Genomic DNA, 27,006 nt, shown 5'->3' on the forward strand with positions numbered 1-27,006 from the left:
TCTTGCACCCCATTTTCAAATCAAACTAGTAACTGTCACTGCATACCTAGCAAAAGCCAACCTACACCTTAAGCCGCTAATTTCAAAAGTAGACGCTTTGAATGACAGGTGCTTGAGCTGGCAAATGAAAGTGCACAGTCGGTACAGGTCTTTTAAACAAACGAGAGCATTCTTGCGCTGCTTCAGTCAACGAGATCTGTCAGAACTGGGTGAAATTATTATTTATTTCTTAGCAGATGCCCTTATCCAGGGTGACTTACAATTGTTACAATATATCACATTATTTTCACACACAGTTACCCATTTATACAGTTGGGTTTTTACTGGAGTAATCTAGGTAAAGTGTCCCCCACCTGGGATTGAACCCACAACCCTCCGGTCAAGAGTCCAGAGCCCTAACCACTACTCCACACAGCTGGCTGAAATGACAGTGACACTGAAATTACACATACGTACATTTATAATATACATTTTCTCCAAGAAATCAAATATTACATTATTAATATCAGACTTGTTGCGCAAAAGACAACCCTTCATTTTTAATTTGTCCCTGGATACCATTTAAACAGGCCATTGTGAAACTTTCATTTATCAAAGGGATTGGCCCATCAACCAGTGTATGAACTAACAGTGTGTTTGACCTCTTTTGGCCTTGAACCCTTCCTACAACTGTGAATAAATGGACCACACATATTTCTGGCACACATCCAGATCCAGTCTGCTGTATTCCACAGCAGTATGCTTGTTGTCCCCTATGTTAGTTGGGTGCCTGGTATTGACCCTTTATTTTAGTCCCTGCCAGATGTGCTCAGTGGGGTTTGGATCCAGTGATCCAGTAGGACAATCCATCACCTTGACCTTTTTTGAGTTCTAAACACATGTATCATGCAAGAACAACATACCCCTGCCCAGCTTCCTGTCTCTAAACAACATCTTTCCTCAATAAGGAATTATCTATGTTTATTTTAGTACAGTACAATTCCACAATGCCCTTGTTATTTACTAAGTCAAAGGAGATTTCCATAATTTCTCTTAAACTTTATCCCAAAAAAGAACTTCTTGTAAATGATTATGTAAACTACCAGAACACTGCAATTCAAATCACTGCTTGATGATATTCAGTCTTTCAGGAGGTAGCGATGGCCTTCATGAAATGCCAAGAGTAAGATTTGATTTTGCAAGATATTTTTCGAATCTCAAATTTCAAATCATGCAAATAAAAACGGGGCTAACTGCATTATGCCCATTACCAGTCCCCCTCCATTGTTCCAGTGCTTCTTTGCTACAATAATGTTGACTTGTATAGTATTCTTTCACTGGCATTCAGTGTCCTTGTAATTCATGGCTTCTTCTGAACAGTCCATGTATTTATTGATTTCACTAGTACAGTATAGAGACAAAAATATTGCTAAAATATAAAACTCGGTCCTCTTGAATTGATTATTTCAGTGTTTAAATACAAATACTTTTAATGAAGTTATGTTAAAAAAATATTTGAAGTTATGTAAAACAAAAAAGTATTTGGTGTCCTGAAAAAAAAAACACATGGTAGTTTCATGGTCACTCATGGCATAACAATAACTGGTTGTGATGTAACTGGCAGTGTTGTGTGATGCACTGCTGTTATGGATTCTGTCCCGTCAGGGAGATGAGATGAGATTAAAACCTTTCTAGCCATGAATGCAGGTGACCCCAGCTCTTTTGTATAGTGCGTAATGCTTGCTTGCTGTACGTGTGTTCACCGATTCGGGCCCAGCCTCCTCCCCTGTTGCATATGTTCTGAAACTATGATTTTGCAGCAATTGATGGTTTAACAATGATTTATATATATATATATATATATATATATATATATATATATATATATATATATAGTGTGACAGATTAATAATGATAACGCATACCTAGGATTCATACTTTACTGTAGCTAACAACCTTAAACCTTTTTTATTAATGGAAATGGACATATAATAGTTTAAACTGGAATCTTAAAATTGAAAGTGGTATCAGAATGAGATAGATGGTTATGTAAAGGTTTTTTTTTCAACTGTACCTGTTATTCAGCTGTACCAGTCTTCAGTTGCAGTATTAAGATACTACTAAACTGAGAGTTTTTGGTTAAAATAATATTACTGCCTCCCCCTCCTTTAAGAAGTGGTCTGTACCTGTGCACAGTTATGTCATGTTTTTGTTTTGTGGCAAAATAAAATGTTGATGAATATTTACTTATTGGGCCTTTTTATTGATTTAGGGAGACACAGTAATTCATAATTCTCAATAAAAGTAACAAGTAATTCCAATTCCAGACTAAACATTATGCTTGTGTTTAAACTATACAAGTTACAACACAGTGTCTGGAAACTGTTGAATTTCAGCCGAGTATTCTGCCTTGGCCAGCTCCAGATTTCTGTGTTTCTGTTGCAGTCAGAACTCTGTGGCTTAGCAATGAATCAAGGCGCCCCATAAAATATTTAGCAGGCACACTAAATTACATCAGCAGTGAAAAATCATATTTCAGAAAGATCAATTCTAATTTAGAATCATTTCTCGAGACAATGCAAAATATAATTCTATTGTGGAATTGGGGCAAGGCTGTTGCAGGGTGCAACTAATATACATCTCTGACAGAAAATACCATTAATAATCTGTTGATACATATAACTGATGACAAGAGAGCTGACAGCATTGTATCGCCAGGAAGAATCATGGTCTGATGGAACAATGCAGCCTGCAGGTAGGCTCAAACAGGAGTCCCTAATGTCGTTAAGGCTGCCACCAGGCTGATGAGCTGCAAGCACTCAAGCTGACATCTCTATAAATCAGACATTGTAGCGCATACCAACCATTTCTCCATTTTGACTAATAAATTATTATAACACAAGGTCTAATGTGAGGAAAACACATTATACAAGAGTATATTAGAAAGTAAGCCTTTGCGTTTGATAGTGATGGACTACTGCGACCTATAAACATGTTTAGACAGTGTATACAACGTTATAGCCATTCCTACATCAACAAATATTATTGTTAATGTTCACAGCCCACAGCCGTTTGCATGAGCATTTAAAAAAGCTGTCTGAAGCTAAGAAAGTGGGGCAGAAAATATATTTTCCAAAGTCATAATTCTTTAACTTCATACATTTTAATTCCAGCTGAATTCAAAATTGATCCATAACATGCCAAAGATGTGAAATAGCATTAATGAATGATACATTAATGTATTATAATACAAAAGGATTCACTAACATCAAAATCTATTAGGATATGATTTGCAGAGGCTGTGGGTGTGCAGCCCTACTCACTTCTTGCCTAGGGTTCTTTGTTTCCAGTATTTTTGAGGAGCACACAAAATACTGCAATACAGCAATCGGCTTTTAGAGTAATGTTGTTAATGTATTAATTGTGCAACAAGCTGGCAGTAAAGGCAGAGGCTTAGCTGCGTCATATGACAATATTCAATGTGGTTGTGTTTTTGAACAGCTTAAACACAGCCTGGCTTGAGTTCAGCAAGGGTGGAGACATCTAAGCTGGTAAGCACACAACACAGAAACCTTACAGCAAATTCAGAAAGACATGTAGGAAGCTCCCTGGGTCCTTATTGGAAAATTGTGCAAATAAGGAGGGACACAGAAGAAAATTAAAACAGAACTGTATTTGTAATACTGAATTTGTGAACTTGAACTAGATTCTACATATACATATACATATACATATATATATATATATATATATATATATATATATATATTATTTATTTATTTATTTCTTAGCAGAAGCCCTTATCCAGGGCGACTTACAATCGTAAGCAAATACATATATATACACATATATACACATATATATATATATATATATATATATATAGTGATGATCTGCGTTCCTATCACAGGCTTTGCTTCAGTCAGACACTTGACAACCAGATACAAGGAAACACCGTAGCGTGTGTTTATTATTTACACACTGAAAAAGAAAATAAAGAAAACAAAACCTAACCCAGTCTCGGGTCCTAACTAAACAGATCGTTCTCTGACTAATGACGGGGCAGGCTAAGCCTGGTACCTCGTCTCCAAAACCCAAATCGTAATCCAAAATACCTTTCCAAAATGTCGTTAACCAGTTCTCACAATACTAATACTCTTTTCCTTGTTTTTACTCTCCCACTCTCCAACCCAGCTCCTACCATCACCCTCGTTCAAACACTCACAAAACAGACATTTTAAATGGTAACCAGTTATATCAGTAAACAATTGACACGTCATTAAATTGAATAATTAATTTGAACTGGAGCCAGCCTTGACTTCAGTAGCTTCCACCTGGTCCTAGTGTCCCCCAGGTATTGTCTCTGTACAATAATAAATATTTATTTTAAACCATACTTTTTCTTCATTTGTACTTTCCCTTATTTAACACACACTTATTATTTACAAAGTGTATTTTTAAACCCATTCATTTTTTATCCCAAACACTTTATATTAATTTTCTTTGTTTACCAACCAGTTGGTTTACGTTGTCTTTCACCTTTTTTGTTCGTTTCCTTTAACCAATCCCTCACTATATATATATATATATATATATATATATATATATATATATATATGATATATATGAATTACTACATTCAAATAATACACAATGGTTCAATTAGAAAGTTAATAGATGTTTTACATCCAACTCATGGTTTTCTTATTGTTTGCCTGGATACATCTGACCGGTATCACATTAAGTGGTGAAACATGACAATTATTCACAATCAACAATGAAAAGAACCCTATTCATGCATACAACATGCCTGACTTTATGGAAACATTCTTTGTTTACACAATAAGCCTCAACATGCCTTAGTGCATTGTAAGGCACATGTCTTATACATACTGGTGTTGAAAATAGATTTTTGAAATCATAATTTATTCGTTATACCTTAATTTGAATCTTGAAAGTTTTTAAAAACACACTCCCCTATCTCTGAGTTGCTCTCTTCACTGGCTTCATAGAAGGCCTCGGCCAACAAATGAAATGGAGATACAGTAGTCTAAAATTATGATTTTTTCTTTTTTATTAGCATTTGAATTATACATGAATAAATAACTTCTAAAAGCCTGCAGTTTCAGTTTCAAGATTAGCTGTTGTGGATAAAGCTGTGATTTACCCTTTAAAGTAATGAGTTCCGCCCTGTGCATTTTTAGGAATCTTTTTTTAATTGGCAAAATCTTATGACTATCTCTTTTCCTGGCTATACATTTCTCATCTTGTCACATGCTTCTTTTCCTTTTGCATCATCACTGATGACCAGACGGGCCAAAAACCAATAAGTGTGTTGTAATTTGATTTAATACACATAAGTGTGCCAATCAGTTGACAGTAATTTTACATTGATTTATTTCACGTAATAAATCATCCATTTGAAAATGTGTGATTGTTGTGGTAGTTTTGTGTCATACCCAAAAGTGAGAATGAGTAATTAAAACAAAAAAGAACATGATTAATTATTAGCTGATGAGAGGGCATGTGTACTGTAGTGTTGAAATGGGCAAATATACTGTAATGTATCAAACAGACCCTTTTCTGTAATCCAGTTTTTAAATTGTTAGTACTTTTAAAATTTGACAAACGCAGAATATAAATGATTTTGTGAAAACGAATTGGGTCACTACACCTTATAACTGGGTGACTCAATCATCTGCCAAAAGCAGGCCAGAGTGTTTATCTTATTTTAGCATATGAACATTTGGAAGATAACTAATGTAGGTACCATTCTAAACACCTTAAAAATAACTGAATTATTTCTGTTGGTGTACGTAAATGGTAAGAACTAACATGAACAAATGAAATACAAAGATTATTGTTTAAATTTAAAACCCTTAAGTCTCTTTTTTTAGTGTGCATGACCTCTGCAAAGGCTGACTTCTTGTGCATTCTGTGAGGTAAAGCCAGGTAGCTTTAGCTGAGAAGTGCACTTATAATCGTTTAATAATAAAACATGTTGAGCTTCTTAACTGGAAGTTAAAAACCTGCAATGTGGACTCATTATAGACTAAAAAACTGAGAACCATATATAAAAACACATTATTTCTGCATATTTTTTTATGTATCACTTTTTATTCATTGGTGTTCAGAGTATATTTTCACTATAAGAGTAACATTTAAATAGCCTTAGCAGGTTGTAAAATGTAATTAAGCTGTTACAAAATTGCTTTATTGAACAGATAGAAAATTGGTTTATAAGCCTTTACTCTCATGAAAGAATCTTCATGCTACACAATTATTGCTGGTGAGGTATTAATACAGGTCTGAGTCAATATTAATATATTTTTTTAATTAAAATAAATCCCCTTCTAGCCCTTTAAGATTACCTAAGAAAAGTAAACAGCAATTGAGACAGGAGTAGAATGAATATTTGTTTCAGGATAATCAGGTGTGTTTGTGTCTGTGTGGGACATTATTTCACATTCACAGTACTTTCCACTTTCAAGGCCAATTCTGTGCTCATAACTAACTGACATGCAATCACTCCATTGAAACTCTGTTTTTATAATGTGGTTTAAATGTATGCATTTTAACATTTTAAATATGGAAATATCTGGTACTGTAGAAATATCGCTTTTCTATTTAGCAGTGCACCTTAGTGTCCAAAAGAGTGTATATCACGAAGTAGAGATATATTTTTTTTAAAGCTACAGTGTTCCAATATGATACTACGTTTCCAGTAAATTATGATAAAAACCAACAACGTAAAGTAATGGCTGTTTCTAAGGAAAACAGTAATACTGAAAAAAGACTGGAGTTTGTCCAAAAGCAAGAGAATCTGAACAGCATAAAGAAAACAGTCTTCGACCTTCGTCTACTGCAGTTCAACCTGTCAAAAATTGGTGAGTCATGGGCAATAGAAACCATACCCACCACACAGCTCTAATGAAATGCAAGTAAGTCATCTACTAGTAAACAAACCAAAGTGCCAGCGCTGATCAAAACAACTTTAAAAAAAATTCCCATTCTTGTTCGTGTTTCAGTTTGTTTCTCAATTTCCCACACTCCTTGGACAATGTTATGATTATTGCCACAATCATTGGCGAACTTTTTTTCCAAGTAATTTCTGCTCCCAGAGCAGCATCCTGTTGTCTGCATCTCCCTGTTCCTGACCGATAAATGTAACTCTCCCACGAAACGTAAGTTACAAAAAATAATAGATGGGTCAGTGTGTATAACCAGGGGTAATACCATCTCTAGGTTCTGTGTCAGGAACCTCTCGAGCTTCCACTGTCCCCAGAACCTATCAATGGTATTACTCCCTGGTAATACACACTGAACCAGCCATTATTCTATTTATACAGGGCTCCCTCATATTTCATGCTACTTCATTGTATAAAGACCCATCACTAATTCACTGCCTTCAATAATTTGTTATTGTGATGTATAAGTCAGAAAGCAAAATAAAGAGAGGTCACAGTATACATAATTATATTTTCTTAGTCCCCTAAATTACAGAACAGTACAGGATTATGCACATTGTTCATTGTCTTTCACATTCTTTAAAGATGTGGATACATTGGATCTCTCTGCATGCTCAATCCTTCATGACCCGCTTGCTTCCCGTTTGGATAGTGCTTTCTAGGGGTGGTGTTCTATAACCTGTGCCATTCTAGTTTTAATGAACATGTTGGCCAAAGCAGCCACTGCACTGAGGGACAAGCTGGTTGCATGGACACCCACTAGCATGCCCCTTGTGAAGTCACTGAGATCGTACTGCTCTCCCATGATTTTGCTGAATGGTTGCACACAAATCCACATTGTTCTTGTGAACACATACATTTCTATGCATTGTGTACTAGCCAATTTTCAAATTGTACATTGCCTCATCATGTCCTTTATTTATTCCCTAAAAGTTCCTAATAAAGTGAACAGAACCTGTATGTACAAAGACCATTTCACTAATTTATACATTATAAGAGTTTTAGAAAAACAACAACACATATGACTCATTTTTCATTTCTGCAAACTAACAAGTCAAAGCAAATAAAAGAAAACTAATCACTGAATACCAACATACTGTTCATCAGAACAATAGAATGCATTACAGCTAGCAATATATTCATCATTACGAGGTTGTCTAAAACAGAAACGCCCACCTGGAGAACTAACTAAACTCTTAACAAAAATCCCTTACTATAAACTGGACGTCTACACCGGTTACCGGTAAAACAAAAACACTTTTTGTTCAGTAAGGTTCACTCAGTACCTTTCTTTGTTCGACCACATCGGTCTCTTCACAATCTTCATACCCACAGGCTCAAAACAGCCTCGAACTTGGCCTGTTTAAATACTTGCCTGTCTTACAGGCAGATGACGTTCATTATCTTGAGCCAGAGAAACCTCTTCCTGGCTCAGTCCCTTTCTGGGGGATGTAGTCATTTTCCCCCTCCTGGACTACATATTTCTCCTTTTCCCCCTAGCCCGCCACATTTCCTCCCCTTGTGTGTAGCACACTGGCCATTCCAAGGCCACTTCCCCCTCAAGCTTTAAAATTCCATGACCCTCCCTCAAGTCTGATACTGTTCCCTTTCACCCTTTGTGTCGATCCGTCTTCCGGCAACTTCGGGAAGGGACCGTGAACCAGCGACAAGGGAGCCAAACGGGGTGACCCTGGCGACTGGCACGCAGACTGGTAACCTGGTGGGTGCAGCAGCATGCAGAGGTGGAAGTCTCGGCTCCTGCGCAGCGACGTCGGATTCTCCAGGGTGAACACAGTATAGGAGGCAGGGGGAGCGTAAGTGACATCAGACATCTGGAGTTTCAGGGGGAGCGGAGTGGGAGACCAGGCAACCGACTTAGCCTGGTGGTGCACCGATCTGGGCACTAGGTCCAGCAGAGGTCCGGGCATTCTGGCAGGGTGTCCTGGAGGGGCACGGGACCGCACGCAGTGGCGCCGGACTGGATCACAGGGGTGGTGGTTGGGACTGTGGTGGAGGTGTGCTGTTCACCTCCTCCCTCTTGTCTGTAGCCGGCAGCAGTTGACTCCACCAACTTCTTTATTAGGTCAGATATTTCCATACTTCTTTTTTAATTATTTTAGTTTTGTACTGGGTCCGCAGGGCTCACTTTTACCGCTGCCACCATATGTAACACATAACATTGTGACTGGTTAAAACCTCATCATAGGAGCAACAATAGATTTAACTATTGCCCTAACATCCCTACACGACAGGGCAATAGTCTCCCTTCTGACATGTGCTTGGTGCACATCACTGTCAGTCCCACCCCTTTTCAAAGGAACCAACCTTCATCTGCACTCCTCACAACAAGAGAAAATGTGAAAGTGAAAGACCTGCTAAACAACGATTCAGTGACGTAAAAGAAAATTAATTACAAAACGTACTACAAAAGAAAAATGCGCCACTGTCACTGTTTTCTGACTTTCTGAAATTCAAACAAATTCACCTTGACGATGTAAACAATGACGCCCAGGATCTAAACGCGCTACTAAGAGAGTATTATGCAGTAGTCAGCAAGCCAGACGGAGAGCTGTACACCAAAAAGAATTTGATAACTATGTGGTATGAAGGTCAAAAACATTTTCTGTTATTTATTTTGGTTATTTATGTATTTATTTATGCTGTATCAACTATATTTAAACACAATATATAAAGTCATATTTACTAGCTAACCTTGTCTCACTTATTTCCCTGACTAATTTATATATTAAATATGTACTGCACTGTCAGCTGATACTGGAAAATGAAATGCCCCTCTGGAAGACTATTGTATTGTTACCGCCAGGTACACACTTAACAAATTAATATCCCAAAATCATGTTATTTAAAAAAAATATTGCAGAAAACTGTTGTTTGAGTTTATGTATATTTTAGTTGTGTAAAGGAAAAAAAGTACAGTGCAGACAGTACGCTAAGCAAGTAAATACTATTCATCGTATTTCAGTTATCTACGCCCTACATAATGAATTACTGGTAAGAAAAGATTTCAGTTTGTGGTTAATTAAATAACTGTACAATGATTTGTTTTTGTATATATATGGTTTCTTTTATTGTTTAAAGTTCTTTATTTTAAAGTAACTAAAAGCCTGGAAACGTTTAAACAGGAAGTTTCACATACGAACAGCTAATCTATGCCAGTGAGAGGCATGCGTAAAAATAACAGGCACAAACCAAAGTCGTAAATCAGGAAAAAATGATAATACATCAAGGGTAAGCGCGAAATCTCGATATTATAATGAGATTCGTACATATGCATACGAAAGTAGTTTAAAACTAACAGTCATAACTAAACTACCGCAGCAGGGATGAAACTGAGTTACGTGAATGAAAATTACTTTAATACATCGCAGGTAGGTCTACAAAAATTCAAGATAAAAAAGAAAAATCAATGATACATAGAGCCCTATATATTTTCGTAAATGTGTTTATATTACTGTATATAGCCCAAGACTGGCCATGCGACTGCTTTTGTGCAATTTAAAATATGGCTTATCACCTCATAAATCTGAATCTTGATTTAGATGTGAAGTATCCCATTTAAGTTAGGCCATCATAACATAACATCAAGGACACAGGACATCAAGATGCATTTAGCAGCATACCAGTGGGTATGTGCATCAGCTTTGTTTTCATTTCTGTTGTTAACATGCTTAAACTTGTTTTAAACACTTGGCTGCAACAGAAGGTAATTGTTTCAGTCTTTGAGGTAACTCACACCTGTTTTGAAGTCAAAACCGCAGTTGGATTCATACATTTGTAGTTCCTTTTTTAAAGTTTGACCACAAATGTCTTTATGAAGTTCACAATTAAAGTTTGGGAGGAGGGTCAGACACCAATCTCTGCGTCACCAAATTGAATCATTCAATTTACACATGAGCTAATTAAGATTGTTAGCACTATAAATACCCTCTTCACTTACCTCTCAGTTGCATTTCGATTTCATCATAACCCACCACCTCCCCATCTCCACCTTTCTTAAAAACAATTTCTATGTTTTATCAATGGGGGTCTCCACCTCGTCCAGTCGGCCAGGCAGCGAGCTCTCAAACCAAGTTAGGTTTGATGCTAAATTAATGTGTATATACAACATACCTCTGTAAAATCGAACACTCTGCATTCTCCACAATATATATTTGTACTAAAACACTTTGTGATTGGAGTTTGTCCCGAACTACTGAAAAATGGTTAGAACACTGAACCCTGAGGATCCATGCAAACCTGGTGCTGATACAGTATGCTGAGATGGTGTGAATAATGAGCCCTTGAGATGTCTTTTCCACCTTGGTGCAGCATGTGATGGTGCAGCTTGAGTTTTTAGCCTCCTATAGAAGCCAGTAGGGTATATCAGTAGCATTCAGAGGTGGTCCAGTAGGACTCATTCTTTCCACAGATGTATGTATGTGAATCTGGGAGATTACCAGCCCATCATCTCAACACCTGTACTAGTCAGACTCATATTGTAGTGCAGAAGTTTAAATGTACTGTGTAACTGAACACAGTACAGTTACACAGTAACTGCAGTATACAGAAACTAGAACTGGAATATGCTCTGTTCAGATAAAGAAAACTATACAAAACACATGAACTGTATTGTGTTAAACAACTAAATTAACTGCAACACTATGATTTTCATGAGCAGTTACAGAGCTGGTGTAAGAGCTGAGAAAATGAAGGCTGGAATGAGACTACAACCACAACATGAAAAATATAATCTCATACTGTAGTTTACCCTATGCCTACTGTAGATTCAACATTTGTCAAGATGTTGCCTTCAGCAGCTCAGCCAGGGACCAGAACACATTGGAAATCGAAACTCACAAATGGATGTGTGATTCCCAATATATAGCTACATGTAGGTGTGATTTACATTCATAATTACACATCAAATAAGTCGACACAATTACATGTTGCTGGACTGGTGACTATTATACTGTGCCCACTACCTAAATAATGTGATGAACGTGTTGAAACAATTAACAATTACGTTTTAAACATGCATTTCTTACAGTGTGGATAGGGTGTGAGAGAAGAAGGCTATGGATAACTGTGACAGGTGTCAGTCAATGTGCACAATAGTCAAAATGCTAAATGCATGTCGATCAAGATAGCATGACCACACCTTATTTAAGGCTGTGCTGCTCAGTATTCACCAACATTCACGTTTTCTTATAAAGAAACAATATTACAAACAAAATATGAATAAGAGCTAGTGAAAATAATTTTTATTCTACAGCTACACCACCATATCATTGATGCTTTTTATCTGAAATTGGAAAGGGATTGTATTATCCAGTAGGGGGAGCCAAACGTTCATTGTGAAACTGTAAACACAGCTAGCGCGTATAGTAATGTTGTTTCCTGCCACACACGGACAGCGACTAATCACCAGCTCAGACATCAAATAGCTTCCAGCAGTACTGTGATCTTCAGACACATTCATATCGACAACACTTGCACTATAGCAATTTCCAGTGTCTCTTTTCCATCTCAACAAGATAAGAAGTTGCACTTATTTTATATTTGATAATGGATGTAGGCGATAACAAGCCTATTCATTATAACAATAATAATCATAATAATGATGACGATGACTATTATTCAGCCTGCATTCTTGAAAGAACAGCCTCAGACATTTATTGACAGATTCATGCATTCCACAACATCTCTCGTTCACATTCACTTTCATAATTTATTTTCTGTTCTTCTGTGCACTCCTTGTAAGTTAATTTTGTCCATGTTGGATGTGAGCATTGTAGTAGTGGTTTTCAACCTAGAACGCGTATTTTTCTTTCTACTTTTGATCAATGTTGCAATCTTTTTTTTTTCCCCAGCCTGTATGCTTAATGGGGTTGTAAACAGAAACCGATAAGCGGATGACTAATGGTGCAATCATTCCATGGATGTCATTTCCTCATCACACATGGTGGATAGAATGATCAAATATTAATGAGAGGAATGATGCAATTCTGAACTTTTTAATCAAGTCCATTACATTAGAAATGTCAAATTCAGTGTAACTGTTTTAATACAGTGCGCAACCTGTCTTCGTGCGTCTTGATGCGTTATTATTATTATTATTATTATTATTATTATTATTATTATTATACAATATTAGAATTGTCCCAAAAAACGACACTGCATTTAATCACAACAAATGGCACTATATCATCACATGTTGCTAAAAGACAAAAATGAATTAGATAAATGTACAGTAAATACCTTGTTTTACCCCTCTCCCCTGCATCGCCATGATTCACAATACCAGTAAGAAAACAAGGTACAGTATGTAACCGAAATTTACTTTAATTAACAGTTGGACAGGTTTTTGCAAGAAGAAAAGAAAACAAGAAAAAACCCCGACATTGTCCGTTGCCACTGTCCCGTTAAACTTTAAACTGTATATTATTGTTCGTGCGAGCACTGTAAGGAGATAACGTTATGACATGTCTAATTTGGACTACTCTAGGCTACTGTTATAATTATTTCAGTATAAGGACCACACTAGTTGGCTCATGTCCTCATTTCCATCAGCCACGAGGAAGTCTGTTACTGATCAACACAGATCCTTTTGCTTCTCTTTTAGCTTTGTATATGGTATAGTCCACACCCCCTGGCCGCCTCCCTCTCTCGTTCTCTCAGTCTGTCTCTCGGCTTCTTTCTCTCCTCCCCCTTCAAGTTATTTTTTTTGGTTGGTGTGTCATTTGGAGCTCCAGCCCAGCATGAACACAGATTGGCAGTGGTAGTGTTAGTGTTTCAAAGAGGGAGAAAGGGTAGCAGAGCTCTCTGCTAAACTAACTACATCCACTCACCACTGACTGTATATATACAGTACTTAAGCACCCTGGATCAACATCCCTTCAACAGCTTTTCATAGTGGGTGGAAAACAAATTATCTTCACAAGCGTTCTAAATCAGTGAAGAATATACTGATCAGTGCAATTTGTATTAAAAATGAGCTGAGACACTGGATATCCATACCACTAGGACAAAAGTACTAGATTGTGAGAACTGGGGATAAATCAGGAAGGCATTTAAAAGGAATAAACTGTCATTCTGAAATGTGTTGCATCTGACGGATCTACTTTGGGATTGCAGTGGATTTTCGCAAAAAAGGAAACTTGACAAGATGCTGGGCTGAGGATGCAGTGTCTCCTTTAAATCTGTGGAAACAGGGATGGAGTTTTCTTGTCCATCCATATGGATGTATTACTATGACTAGTGCCCTTTAAAATACTACTATGCATTTATTTTGCGCGCCTGCTTTCAGACTGGATTCATTCAGACATTAAGAACTGTATAAAAAACGAAAACTGTTCCCTTTTTTAATTAACTTAATAATTTATCCAGGATTCATGCACAATACCTGGATTGTTTTAATATGATAGAATGGGTCTGCTACTAGTCATTCTTGTGTCTGGATTACTTTTTTTTCAAGTGAACGGTAAGTTGAGGAAGACATTCCGTTTCATCTCATTTTTGTACAATGGCATGTGGGTTGGATTGTTCTAAATGGGTTGCAGATTGTTTACGATGTTTTTAGTTTTAAAGAAATCTAATTACGTTGCCAATAAGAAACAAACAAGATTATTTATTTATTTATTTATTTATTTATTTATTTATTTGACCAGGTGGGGAGTGCTGTATATAAACATCCCTTTGTAGTTCTCAGTTTCAAGTAATAGACAGTACTTTGGTTTTAAAACAAGGTCAAACAATTCACTGTCAGAGCAATTTCTAAAATAGTATCATAACACGTTGACTCAACTGCGACAAACTGAGGGTAAAATGTACAGGTTTGAGACACATGTTTGACCTGCCTCATTGACTTTGCCAGTTCAAACGAGTGCCTCACTGAAAGTTTGGCATATTAACTGCAGTGCTAAAGCTAAACTTTGTATCACAATTCGATGTTTCTGAATGCAGACGCGCTAATTGTCTGGGTGTGAAACAATAGTTGCATTTATACAGTACAGAATGTTTGACGATGACTTTCACGGGATGTTTTTTTTTTGAGACTTGCAAATCGACACTACTGGAATTCTGGTTGTATTAGTTCCAAAGCCTATTGAATAATGATTACAGGTTACAGTTGGATCACTCATAAAAATTAAATAAAAACGCATGTTGTTTTACGATATGATGTAGGCCAGCATATTCCATGATCAATATGCATTCATAATTCTGACAAGTACCATAAAGGAATACCCGTGTTTCTGATGTGTTTCCTGCACATCGGGTAGTGCCAGATGCGCATCACAGACACCACGTTACATTTCGCTTTATCACGGTTATGCTATCCTCACTGCTCTGTGAAGCAACAAACAAGTGGTATACCCAGTTTTAACACTCAGAAATGTTACTCCCGCAGTGACTGATTCAAACGATGGATCAAGCGCGAAATGAACTTTCTACCCTTAAACACCGCACCTTGACTTTCATAAATCTAAGCAAACGAAACTTTGTTACATCATGCGTATGGTTATTAAAGCTGTTTTATATAAACAGTGTAGTGATATGTGCAATATACAGATTATCATACCCCCAGATCCTAGAAAATACGCAGAGCCCGGTTGCAGTGTTCATTTGATTAAACGTATTTGTTCCCATAAGCCTGGCTTACTGTATATTAATTATAAAATTAAAGCCACATGTTTATATCACCTTTATGTCATAGTGTTGTGCTTTTGACTTTTACCAACATAAACAAAAGGCATATTAATTATTTTGCCAATGCATCCTAATAGGATTGCATAAAAGTCATTGTTAATAACCACAAAAGCTAATCAATCGGATACACGGTTTTGTTGAGATGAATACACTTGAGGTACTCAGTGAAACCGACAGAGCGAAACAGAGAAAGCACTGTGTTCCAGAATGTAATTAATGTACATGGATGTTTTGAGATCTATGAAACAAATGCAATTAGCCAGCGCGCTGCAACGACAGGAACTAGAGCTCATTTATCCTGGTTGTCTACGGAAAACATAACTTGAGGTTCATATTTAAAATCCTGTTGTTGTTTAAATGGTTAACCGTGGCAGAGTATGTTCTGTGGCATTGGTCTAACTAATGCATAGTTACATGAAATTTGTGTTATTACCTGTAATACCCTAAATAAAGTATCAATTTGACTCTGGTAGTTTATGAACGCTTAATTACATTACAGTAACATACATTAGATGGATATTATCCATATATTGTTCAGTGATAGTTAGTACTTAATTACACACTATTAAGCTTAATTTGCCACTTAACTAATGGAACCAGACAAATTCACCAATACTTAGTAACAGTTTATTTTGTGATCAAGAAAATTGATGTTGTTATTCAAATTATTTATTTTTGTAATCTGCCTGAAATAAGAAGGGTGCTATTAGACTGTAGAATCACTTGGTTGTGACTGACATCAAGGAAGAAGTTTAGTCTCCCCCATTGTCAGTGTACAATGTAATGTAACTTATATTAATAAACAGTTTGGGGAAATGTAAATTGATATAAAGTATAGTAAATCCACTTCTGGTTTACTAGATATCTATAAAGACTCACCATTAAGTCTGCTCATTCTATTTGGTGACAAATAAAAAATAAATAAATAAATAAATAAATAAAAAAACGACACCAGCTCTTTAAAAAAGACAATTCCTTGTCAATCTGGACATATTTTAGCAACTCAGTAGCTCGCTAATAACATCATTTTACTCAGTGGCCTTCTGCATACTGTTTACTACTAGACAGTTTTAATGCTGTGAAAGACAGCAGTTTTGTGTTCTACACTCTGCATGCCAGAACTACTTTTACTGCTGTGAAAATGTCAGGAGTTAAGAGTCAGTTATGAGAAGCATCTTAATCATGACTCACCCTGCAATCACAGATCTCCAGAGCTATCATTGAGGAGCCATTTCCTAGTGCTCAAGACTCTTAAATACACACTCTGTTACCTGAATTGGTCAATGGCTATTAGCAGGGTCCTTTGTAAAGTTCACAGCAAAAGAAGATTACACAACTGTCAAGTGCTCTCAGGTGTTCTGTGAAGGATATTGTTAATTTCCAGGTGAAAATAAAACAGGTTGCTGCGAGTTATGTGTTTGGTAAATACAGACCATTATAAAAAATATTTAAGCGTAAGCAGAAGAGATGTTCTATAAAGCAAGGATAAATTTGGAAACTAATATGTGACATTGTTTTAGATTATGATTAAGGTGTCCCATACAGTTTTATTTGTTCTAGCACATTTTGTTACTTTTAAAACATACATTAAAAATATCACAATATTCACTCTCCTTTGGAATAATATAACAAACTAGATTGGCAGTCGGTTTTCAAGGGGGGGTGGGGGGGGGGGGGGTGGGGGGGGGGGGGGGGGGCGGTAGGGTGTTGTGTCACAGCAAATTCAAATTATTTTGAAGTATTTCTACAACCAAATTAAATTAAACTGGTCTGTTTTATGAAAAGAAGTAGAATGCACAGAAGGATTAATTATGACAAACACCACAGAATTATATTTTTGGTGTAACATTTAACATAATTTGTATATTTTGCAGCTTTAAGTGTATATTAATTGGTTAAAAAAACATACAGAACAATGCATTCTGACGTCTGTACTTTCAGCTCTTTTTAAAAACAAAAAAAATGCATTCTGACGTCTGTACTTTCAGCTCTTTTTAAAAACAAAAAAAAACTTTTTTTCTGGGCCTGTATTCACTGATATTTAACAAAAAACTTGTCTACATTTCTCCTCTGCGTAAAAAATCATGCTCCTTTTCATGGTCAAACTATGGTTGCTAGGTAAAAACCATTGAGGTAGAGAAGGGGGCAAAACACAGTGTGAGCTATGAATCATGGTCCGAATCAAATCTGACCACTTTGTTCTAACTCCCCCCAAGTATTTTTGTTTTTCCTAATGCTGTGCCTTTGAAAGATCTTCTGTATGCCTTTGAGATGGGAGGGGCTACTGCTAAGAGTCCACTTAAAAAGACAAAAAGGTTTTAAGCTGTATTCATGGGGCCACATTAGCAACAATGCCTAACTCAATGAATAGTATCAGTCAGCAGCATTTAAAATGTAATGATTAATACCTTCAGGTTTTTATAGTGGTGAAGGCAGGCGGAAGAGTCTTCCTTCTTCTAGCTTTAAGTTTGCTAAGCAGCCCTGACCAAACTCTTTGGGAAACTTGAGTGTTTTTTTGTTGTTTTTTTTTTTGATACTGACCCTTGGATGCAGTCTGCATTAAATACCTAGTTTAAATAAAGAAGCAGCTGTTATAATACTATAATAATAACACACATTTAAAAAAGGCAGATTTGTCAAATCTGTGTAGTTTTCTGTGTTTATATTACTTCAGGAGAAGAAAGAAACCTCTGTCTGGGTTGGGAAGCTCTTAGCAGCTTCTGGGTTTATATATCTAGCTGTTCTGCAATGTTATGGAGAGTAATTCAGTATTTGTTATTCCTACCACCATTTTAATAGACATAAGTAATTCCTACTCAGGTTTGTGCAGCTGCATGAAGAATCCACTCATTGAGAGTTCAGAGTTTGTTTGAATCAAAGGGAAATATCTAAATTCTAGGATTAGCTTAATGGAAATGTAATGCTATTGACCTGGTATTCGTAGACAAGCTTAGGAAAATGCTGCTCAGGTGTTTTAGGTGGATATAGTTTCCCACTGACAGCTGCACTGTTGGCCTAAAATAGTTCAGGTTTTTGATAGTTCTCAGAATGCAGTTGTGATAGAATAAAGTAGAACCTGAAAAGATTTACAAGTTGAAAAAGAGGAAGTGTCCATTTCTGTGGTATGCAATGCAAGGCAGCTGCTGCTGGCAGGCTTTAATATAACTCATTTCATCGTTTAAATTGGTCAGGATTAGACTGTGAAATGTGAAGCCTTTCTCTCTGCAACTGTAGGAATCAGGCACCTAAAGCAGTCCTGACACCCCTATTCAAGCTGCAATGTCAGCCCAGCTGGGGGATAAAGTTTCACTTTCAGCTATGCAGAGAAATCTGCCCCTGACCTCTTAGACAATGATATGGGCAATTGAGTACCATAATGTGGTTTGGCAAACTGATAGCAACAGTGAAGATAGTTAGCTGAACTTTACCAGAGCTACTGCATATTATTTTAAGGTTATTAACTTTTAAGACAATGGCAGTAGGAATTGCTTATCTAAATGTGTAATTTGTGGCATTTATACCTTATAATAACTTGCTCAAAGGATCAGTTTCAAGAAATATAAAGCACTCAGCATTGTCAGAAGAAAGTGAGTGGGTTAGCATTATCTTGATGAAAACCTGATGCCATGTTTCTGGTACCAAATGAGACAGACCCGGGCATTTGTTTTTTGTGTTATGTGCTCCAACACTATAAACAGCAAAAATAGAAAGGATACATTATCTCAGTTCAACTTGATCTGATCTTGATATTTACATAATCAGGTTAATGTGATCAAACTGATTCCCTTTCACATGGGGCTAATTAGTATTATAGCAAAACCGTGTAGTGCAATTTGTGTAGGCTAGATTGAATTAAGCCAATTTCACACTGGCATGCTCTACTCGCAAATACACAATGTACATATCAATGTCCCGGAAGCAGCTTGTTACAGACACTTCCTTCCAAGCTTCTCTGGATTGTACCGTCGGTCCAAATGCTGATTAGAGCAAATGTTTCTTCATCCCTGCTGCAATCTGGCTCATGTTGTGTCTCAAATCAACACAAATATGGCTAAACAGAATACACAGAAATGTTCCTTGCAGAAGTGAAACCTTCACGCAGGCATGGCTGTTTGCTATTTCGTCGGCTTACGAACGGCCGTCATGCAATTTGTCTCGCTCAACCCGGGTCAAAGCATGTCGACCCATATCCTGAGGTGGGTCGCTGCAACCTGGGTCAACCCGAGTACATCAGTCCCGGGTAGCCAGAGTGAGGGTACATCAGTCCCGGGTAGCCAGAGTGAGTCAGGACCCAAGTAGGAGTGCCAGTGTGAAAGAGGCTTTAGAATGGGGAGGATTACTGTGGTCTTTTGACAACTGTTACTTTTCTTGTTACCTGTCATCATGTCCTATGCCATTTCATACAACAGTAGATTATGAAACATATGTTTGTCAATATAGTACTTGCTTCTTATGCTTTTTATTAATTTAAAAATGTGTAATACACTCTCTGTCTTTTAAACTAGAAAGTGTAGTTCAGAATTTGTTTTCTGACATTATGATGATGAATGATAACAAAACCAAATGAAGAATGTTCTTTATAGCTCATTTAAAGACTAGAGACTTTCCCATAGGAACTATTGCAATTTCCAGAGTGAGCATTAAAAACGTATAAGCAGAACCTTCAAATTAATTTGTTGAGAACAGCAACACACCTCAGAAGATTGCAGCTGATAATGTTAAAAAGAACATAATACGTGAGCTTTCATTTAGTAAATAACAGCTCTCAGGATAAAATATGTGGCTTACTTCAAAGATTCATGTCTACCTGTGTAACCAGACCCCTATTTCGTGATCAGAGGAAGGAAGGAGGGAACCTGTTGAAAGTAAAGAAGTATAGGCCTGTATGGCAAGGTGATGTAAATTTCACATACAAAGCTAACTAACCATAAAGGACCACAGCGAGTGGGTCCTCTTTGTCTGCACAAAAGAGTTCAGCTTGTATTTGTATGTGCTGCATTTCATATGAAAACCTCAAAATACCTTTCTGCCACCACTACAATACTACATAGACCTTACACGTGCATGTCTTTTTGTTTCTAGAGATCTATCAACCTTTTTAACAGGTGGTGCTGTTAAAACAATCTTCAGGTTGTGGAGCATTTGTTGTTTTAGGCACAATTCTTAAAAACACTACTATAGGAACATGGCATAATATTACAACAGACAATTATTGGCACTTTATATTACTTCTAAGATAACAGCAAGACAAGTTGAACCTAATGCCACTTTTACATAAAATATGTCCTTTTCTACAGGTTTTATATTGCCGATTAATGTCAACAAAATAAATCAACACTTGCCTTTATGACTGTCTATATTTTGTTCATTTAAGTATAGAAATTCCCCAAGGCTTATATACAGCATGTTTAAAGCACAACATTTGAAGACAAGTTGAATAGGGCATTGGGGTGAAACATTTAATCCTTAATTAGTCTACAATTCCATTACCATTATTGTCTTATTAAATGCAACGTATTGCCACTAATATCAAATACCAATTAAACTAGAATCATGCATTCTGGTATCTGCAGCCCTTACCTAAAATGAAAACCAGTGCAGGCACATACAGCGAATCCTCATAATCGCGTGATAAGTGCACAGTAAGTGAGATTATAGTCAAATGCAAGCCAAAACATATATAGGAGGCTAGGATTGAATAGTAAGTTTGGTGAAGTTTGTTGTTGTTTAAAAAAATTCTGTGACGTCTACCCTTTGATCTTTTAATTGATAAATTCTGCGAATCTTCGAATTGAAAGTGACTGTGTGGCTTTGAAGAGAAGGGGAGTGCAGGGCAGATATATTGTTGATTAACGAATCCACAGTTTATTCTGTAAATCCACAGAAAACTGTTGATCACTCACAGAGAATGGGACTCTAAATAAACAAATACATAAATAAATGCATTATTATAATTATTTAGCTTGTGCACGAGTGACTGGATCATCAGCTGGATTTATGTTTTTGGTTCACTGGATAAACTCGATGAACCACCAAAAGCACAGAAGGACATCCTAGTGAAGTATGGCTCAAGTGACCCACAGGCAGAAAAAGATACACAGGCCACGTTTACAATTACAACGTCTTAATTTTAGTAGCAAGACACATTATTTTTTCACCTGCTTGAGTTGATCCAAAAAAAGCTAATTTAGAAGAGCAGTGCCAATTACATAAAAAAAGAAAAAAAATCATAGTTTGATAATGTTTGTATGGGTACGATAGTGAGCTGTTATGATTTTATCTTCATTTTAAACATGGCCAAACCAGGAAGGGCTCGGCCTTGATAGTGTTAATATGACCTAATTTATAAAAAAAGATATGTTACAAATCAATAAAAGAAAAAGAAAACAACAGCATTGGTTAATTTAAAATGTTAGAATTTGCAACTTGAATTAAGAACCCATTAATGAATGGAATGTACATACAGTCATTGATAATGACAAACTTCAGTTTTTTACATCATTCAAACAGTGGTCTTACATGTACATTTTATTTTGCAGGTTGCACAATGACTGTCGCGTGACTGCAGGTTTTAATATGAATTTGTGGGTCTGACCTGCGAAATGCGGGTCACTTGTGTGGTATGGGTTGAGATTAACATTTTGGGTTTGAGCACCTTGAATGCTTGTGCCTCTGTCATGTGTTTTGATTGGCTGTCTCTTGACAACATTCAGGTAGCAGGGTGTAATCACAAACCTGATAAACAGAGGCAGACAAAATAAGGCCTGCAAGCTTTGATGTGAATCTTAGCAGCTGTCATTTTGTTCTTGAGGGTTATTATTCGACAGACCACTGTGGGAAGAAACAAACAAAGACTGTTTTTTCTCTCTTGAATTGAATTGTATGTAAGCTATTTTGAACTGCATGTGGGTAGATGACAAAAAACATTCCTTAGACAACCTTGGAAAAACCTGAAAAAGCAGATGCTTAATTTGTTTATCTCTGCTGTTCACCTGCAGGTTTCTAATGAAAGACAGCAAACATACAGAACATCAAATTACATTTCCCTCCTTGGAAATGAAACCCCAAAACTTCCAATAAATACACTACATTACTCTAGTTTCAGTAATTTTATGTATTGTACAAAAAGCCATTTTGTTTTGATAGTAGGCCATCTTTGGTCTATATTTTAGGGGCATTATTAAAATCTGACTCAAGTCACAAGTAAAATGAGTTTGTTGATCTCAACATATAGTAGTTCTCATTAGACATCATTCCACATCACAAAATCACTGTTCGGCACAATTGGCAGGTTCTGCTTGATAGAGACCCAAAGACAGTGGTAGGGTTATTCAGGGCAGAATTGAGGTGTGCTTGCAGAGCTGTGAGAGGGTGGCTTCTGTCTGTACCTTTCCTGACTGTTGCCAATGCCATTGTTCATCACCTTTAATGAGCACTAATTAAAAATAAAAAAAAAATAAAAAATCAGTTTGAACTTTTTAGCAGATTATTGGTAGTCAAATCTTGAAACCTACAGCTGATTATGTAAAGCTGGCAAACCTTTGTATGGAAATGCCATTTTACATACTGAAAAACCTTTTAATACACATTTTACATAGGCCTAACTGTAGAAAAGGACAACCATGCTTGACACAGAGAGACCCCCAAATGAATTAATTATTAGACTTAATTTAAGGATGGGAGATTTGAACCCATGACACATTTGAACCCAAGTGTCAAAGGTGGACCCTTTGCTATATTAGTTTGAGCCTTATGAAGTGAGTCATATGGTCTGCTTTCTTTTAAGCTCTGATTTATTCTTTTTATTTTAATTAGGGTTCCCTATTAAATACTATTTACCATCCATGCCAGCTGTTGGGTTTGCAGAAAATAATATTAAACAATATTGATTTTAGATGCTCACCTCATAGGAATTCTTTTTTTTTCTTTTTATTTTGCCAAAGTAACCTCACACAGCCCCCAGGGAAGGGGTTATATCATTAACCTACCCCCTGCCATGCCTTATTGCCTAATAAAAACTTAATTATGGCAACATATTAGCGTGCCCTTTGGCAATTTTAAACCGTATGGCTGAATTCTCTGGTGGCTGTAGAAGCTTGCGTACATACATACAAGGACATTTGTATTGCTTCATTTAGGAGAAAAACAGAAATGCTCCCAGATAGTTATTTGCCTTTCTGTCTCTTCTAAAATCATGTTCATATTTACAATCAAGGTATTTGTGTTAACTTCACCAGTCTCTCAACTTGGTTCTAAAACATTTAATTTCCAAACTTTTTTAGAATGCCTTCTAAATGATAATTTTTTTTTTTATTCATTATTTTACTAGATGATACATGTAATTATAAATCATTTAATCTGTTTCCAATAGAGGCCTCTTTCAGTTTATACAGTACTATCACCGTATCATCTCATTCAAAAATAATGACCTACCTTGTGTGCTTGAAATATCCCACATTTTCATTGTCACAAATGGCTTATGAGCAGTGCTGTGCTGTGCTGAGTACCTACACAAAAATTTTCAAGTTCTGCTTTAACCCTTTCTCAAATAGACCCACCCTCCTCACAGCTGAATTCAATTGTTGCAAATCGTGAATATTTTGCTATTTGCTGGAACTCAGCATAATCCCAAAGTATTTTTTACTATGAAGTGCAAGTCCCTGGAGAGCAGTTGTGCCCTTTTTACGATTTCTAGTCACATCCTTGAATAAATGGGGGGAAACACTGAAGGAGAATTTACTAATGGCTTGATTCGGAACTCCTCCATGGATATGAAAATGTATGAGGAGTTATTCTCAATCTCTGGAGCATTTAACTTGGAGGGCATTGAAAGCTTTCTGCTTAAAGGGACATTTGTCAGGCACGAGAGATTAAGGTAGTGGTAATGTACGCCAAAGTAGGTCTCCATAGTGAATCCAGTTTCCAGTGCCACATTTGTCTTAATGGATCATCTTTGCTGACACTTGTTTTTCCATCTGCCTCTCTTTAATTAACTCGCTTACTGGTCCTGCTGGCTCCGGATTCGATTAATTAAATTGCCTTATCAAGAAATAAATATGGCATGTTCCCTTCATAAGTATCTAACTCAGCATTATTTTAAAACATCTCGTTTCTTATGTGTTGGATAAATCTGCTGATTTCAAACATCTCATTTCTTGTATGTGTTTGCTAAATCTGTAAAATTAAACAGAACATTTGACGTCAGTATTTGATGAAATGCACATTCAAATGTTTATATATCCAGTACAAGTATTCTCAGACTTAGACTAAAAAAGAATTTAGAGAAAGTGCATTTATGTTTCAGTGTGGGGTTGTGAGGTTCATAGACCTCAAATTTATTATTATTATTATTAATTTCTTAGCAGATGCCCTTAACCAGAGTGACTTACAATTGTTACAAGATATCACATTATTTTTACATACAATTACCCAATTATACAGTTGGGTTTTTACTGGAGCAATCTAGATAAAGTACCTTGCTCAAGGGTACAGCAGCAGTATCCCCACCTGGGATTGAACCCACGACCCTCCTGTCAGGAGTCCAGACCCCTAACCACTGCTCCACACTGCTGCCCAGTAAAATGTTGAACCCCACAGTTAATTTGGTAAAACATTATTTGCTGGTGTTTATACTGCCTTTGTACATACTATTACTACAGTTTTTGTAATATAAAATATCAGCACCTAAAACTAATGGGTTAATACAATAATGCGTAGTGTTCTGGTAAGTGCATTGCAGTCCTATGCATTTACCTCTGTACTGGGTTCTAGAGATGTGCAAAAATACCACAAGCTGCACAAAACAAAGTGTCATTGCCCTGCGTTATTTAGCTAATGGGTACAAAGGTTTTGCATTCCCTGTGCTGGCTGTTTTCCTTATTGAATTTATCTAAAGCAATGCTAATAAAATGTATTGGAATTTTCTCCCAAGGTCAAGGTGGTGCTCTGTGTGAAAGGATGGATTATGTTTTGGAATCTAATGGAAGTGCTGTTTTAAATAAATCATTTTCAAAATACCTTGTCTATATCTATGTGTATGGGTGTGTAGAATATCTAGACCAGATTCAGCAAGGGCAATGGCATTCTGCACTGCTAATGTGAATCAGGAATATTGCTCGTACTCAGGATCACTCCAAGGAAGTGTGATGGTTTATTTTTGCTCTTAAAATCTTCGACAGTGTTTTTTGTAAGATGGACCATTCTATACTAAGCTGAGACCTGTACGTAGGCTAGTCATCAGATCGCAATGGCATTTGATTAGAGGCACAATGCAGATAAAAAAACAGATTTCATGGTGGTAATGTAAACACAAATGTAGCTGACAGAATTTTTGCCATACTGCATTCTTGTCTTCACTCGCTTCCTTGTTACAGATTTTTACTGAAAAGATTTGTGCTAATCAGTCAAATGTCAAACAGGTACTGTACAAATTCCATGAAGTACATAGAACACAGATATTAAACCTCCCATTACTGTATTGACCAATCAGTCTATCAAAATGTCCAATCTCTGTTCCGCATATTTGTTCATTCGTCAATTTGCGTATGAATACTTAACCCTACCCATGTCCTACTAGCTAAGTTATATGAGCAATAATACAGTTTGCATTAATACAGACTTTTTCTTTAGCATTAAGAAAAGGTAGAAAGTGCTTCCTTCACAACAGCAATACACTTCAAAAAGAGGCTCATCTGTATGACACAGTCTGTTCCTTGCTTGGCTTGTACAAAACCCAGGCCCAGGCCCTCAGGTGGTGGGCTGTAGCGGGTCAACACTCTTGACATTTCAGTATGATGCCTTCCGACAGTAGTTTTTTAAAGGACAGTAGAACACCCACGTTTTAAATACCACAAAAGAAACCAGACAAGAGAAAAGCTATGCACCTCACATCACTGTAGCTTTTACCTTCCAAGCACTGCTACATGAAAAGGATGTTCTAAGTTCTATTTCTTTAATAAATGTTATTTACATCAGCGTTATCAGGTTTTGCTTTGATGGACTGTATCTTGCAGAGTATGATAACATCTCTTCCTGTTTATGCCAGCTGATAGCAAAAGGTAGAAAAAAAGCAATGGAAAATGTTAGGTATGTTAAATCCATTAGACAAAATCTGATTCTCATAGGATTTCTTACAATGTACTCAAACGTTTTTATCCTTTAAGCTTCATTTTCTGGTGGCTAATAGGATAAGCTATATCTGTAGTTTGCTGCTTAAAGCTTATTTGTGTTGTTTTGTTTCACTTTGCTGCAATAGGTCTGGAACCGATCTGGGGTATTTTTGCCAACAGCCAATGTCAAGAACAGGAAGAGGGTACATCTTTGTGATGCCAAAATTGAAATGTCAATAAGGCAA

The 27,006-nt window shown here is 36.6% G+C and overlaps 1 protein-coding gene across 9 annotated transcripts in view; it reads left to right on the plus strand.

Moving 5' to 3' along the window:
* Positions 1 to 27,006, plus strand: part of LOC117405606 (roundabout homolog 2) — a 714,952-nt gene that overhangs the window by 409,984 nt on the left and 277,962 nt on the right. Inside the window, exon 1 of one of the 9 annotated variants that reach the window (XM_059031306.1) lies at positions 13,702 to 14,427. The exons of the other annotated variants lie outside the window; for them this stretch is intronic. Coding sequence (XP_058887289.1) covers positions 14,373 to 14,427 — 55 coding nt within the window. The 5' untranslated portion in view covers positions 13,702 to 14,372. Of the gene's footprint in view, positions 1 to 13,701; positions 14,428 to 27,006 lie in introns of those variants that run through there. 9 annotated transcript variants of the gene reach the window in all.

Source organism: Acipenser ruthenus, chromosome 9, assembly GCF_902713425.1.
Source record: "Acipenser ruthenus chromosome 9, fAciRut3.2 maternal haplotype, whole genome shotgun sequence".
NCBI classification, from domain to species: domain Eukaryota; kingdom Metazoa; phylum Chordata; class Actinopteri; order Acipenseriformes; family Acipenseridae; genus Acipenser; species Acipenser ruthenus.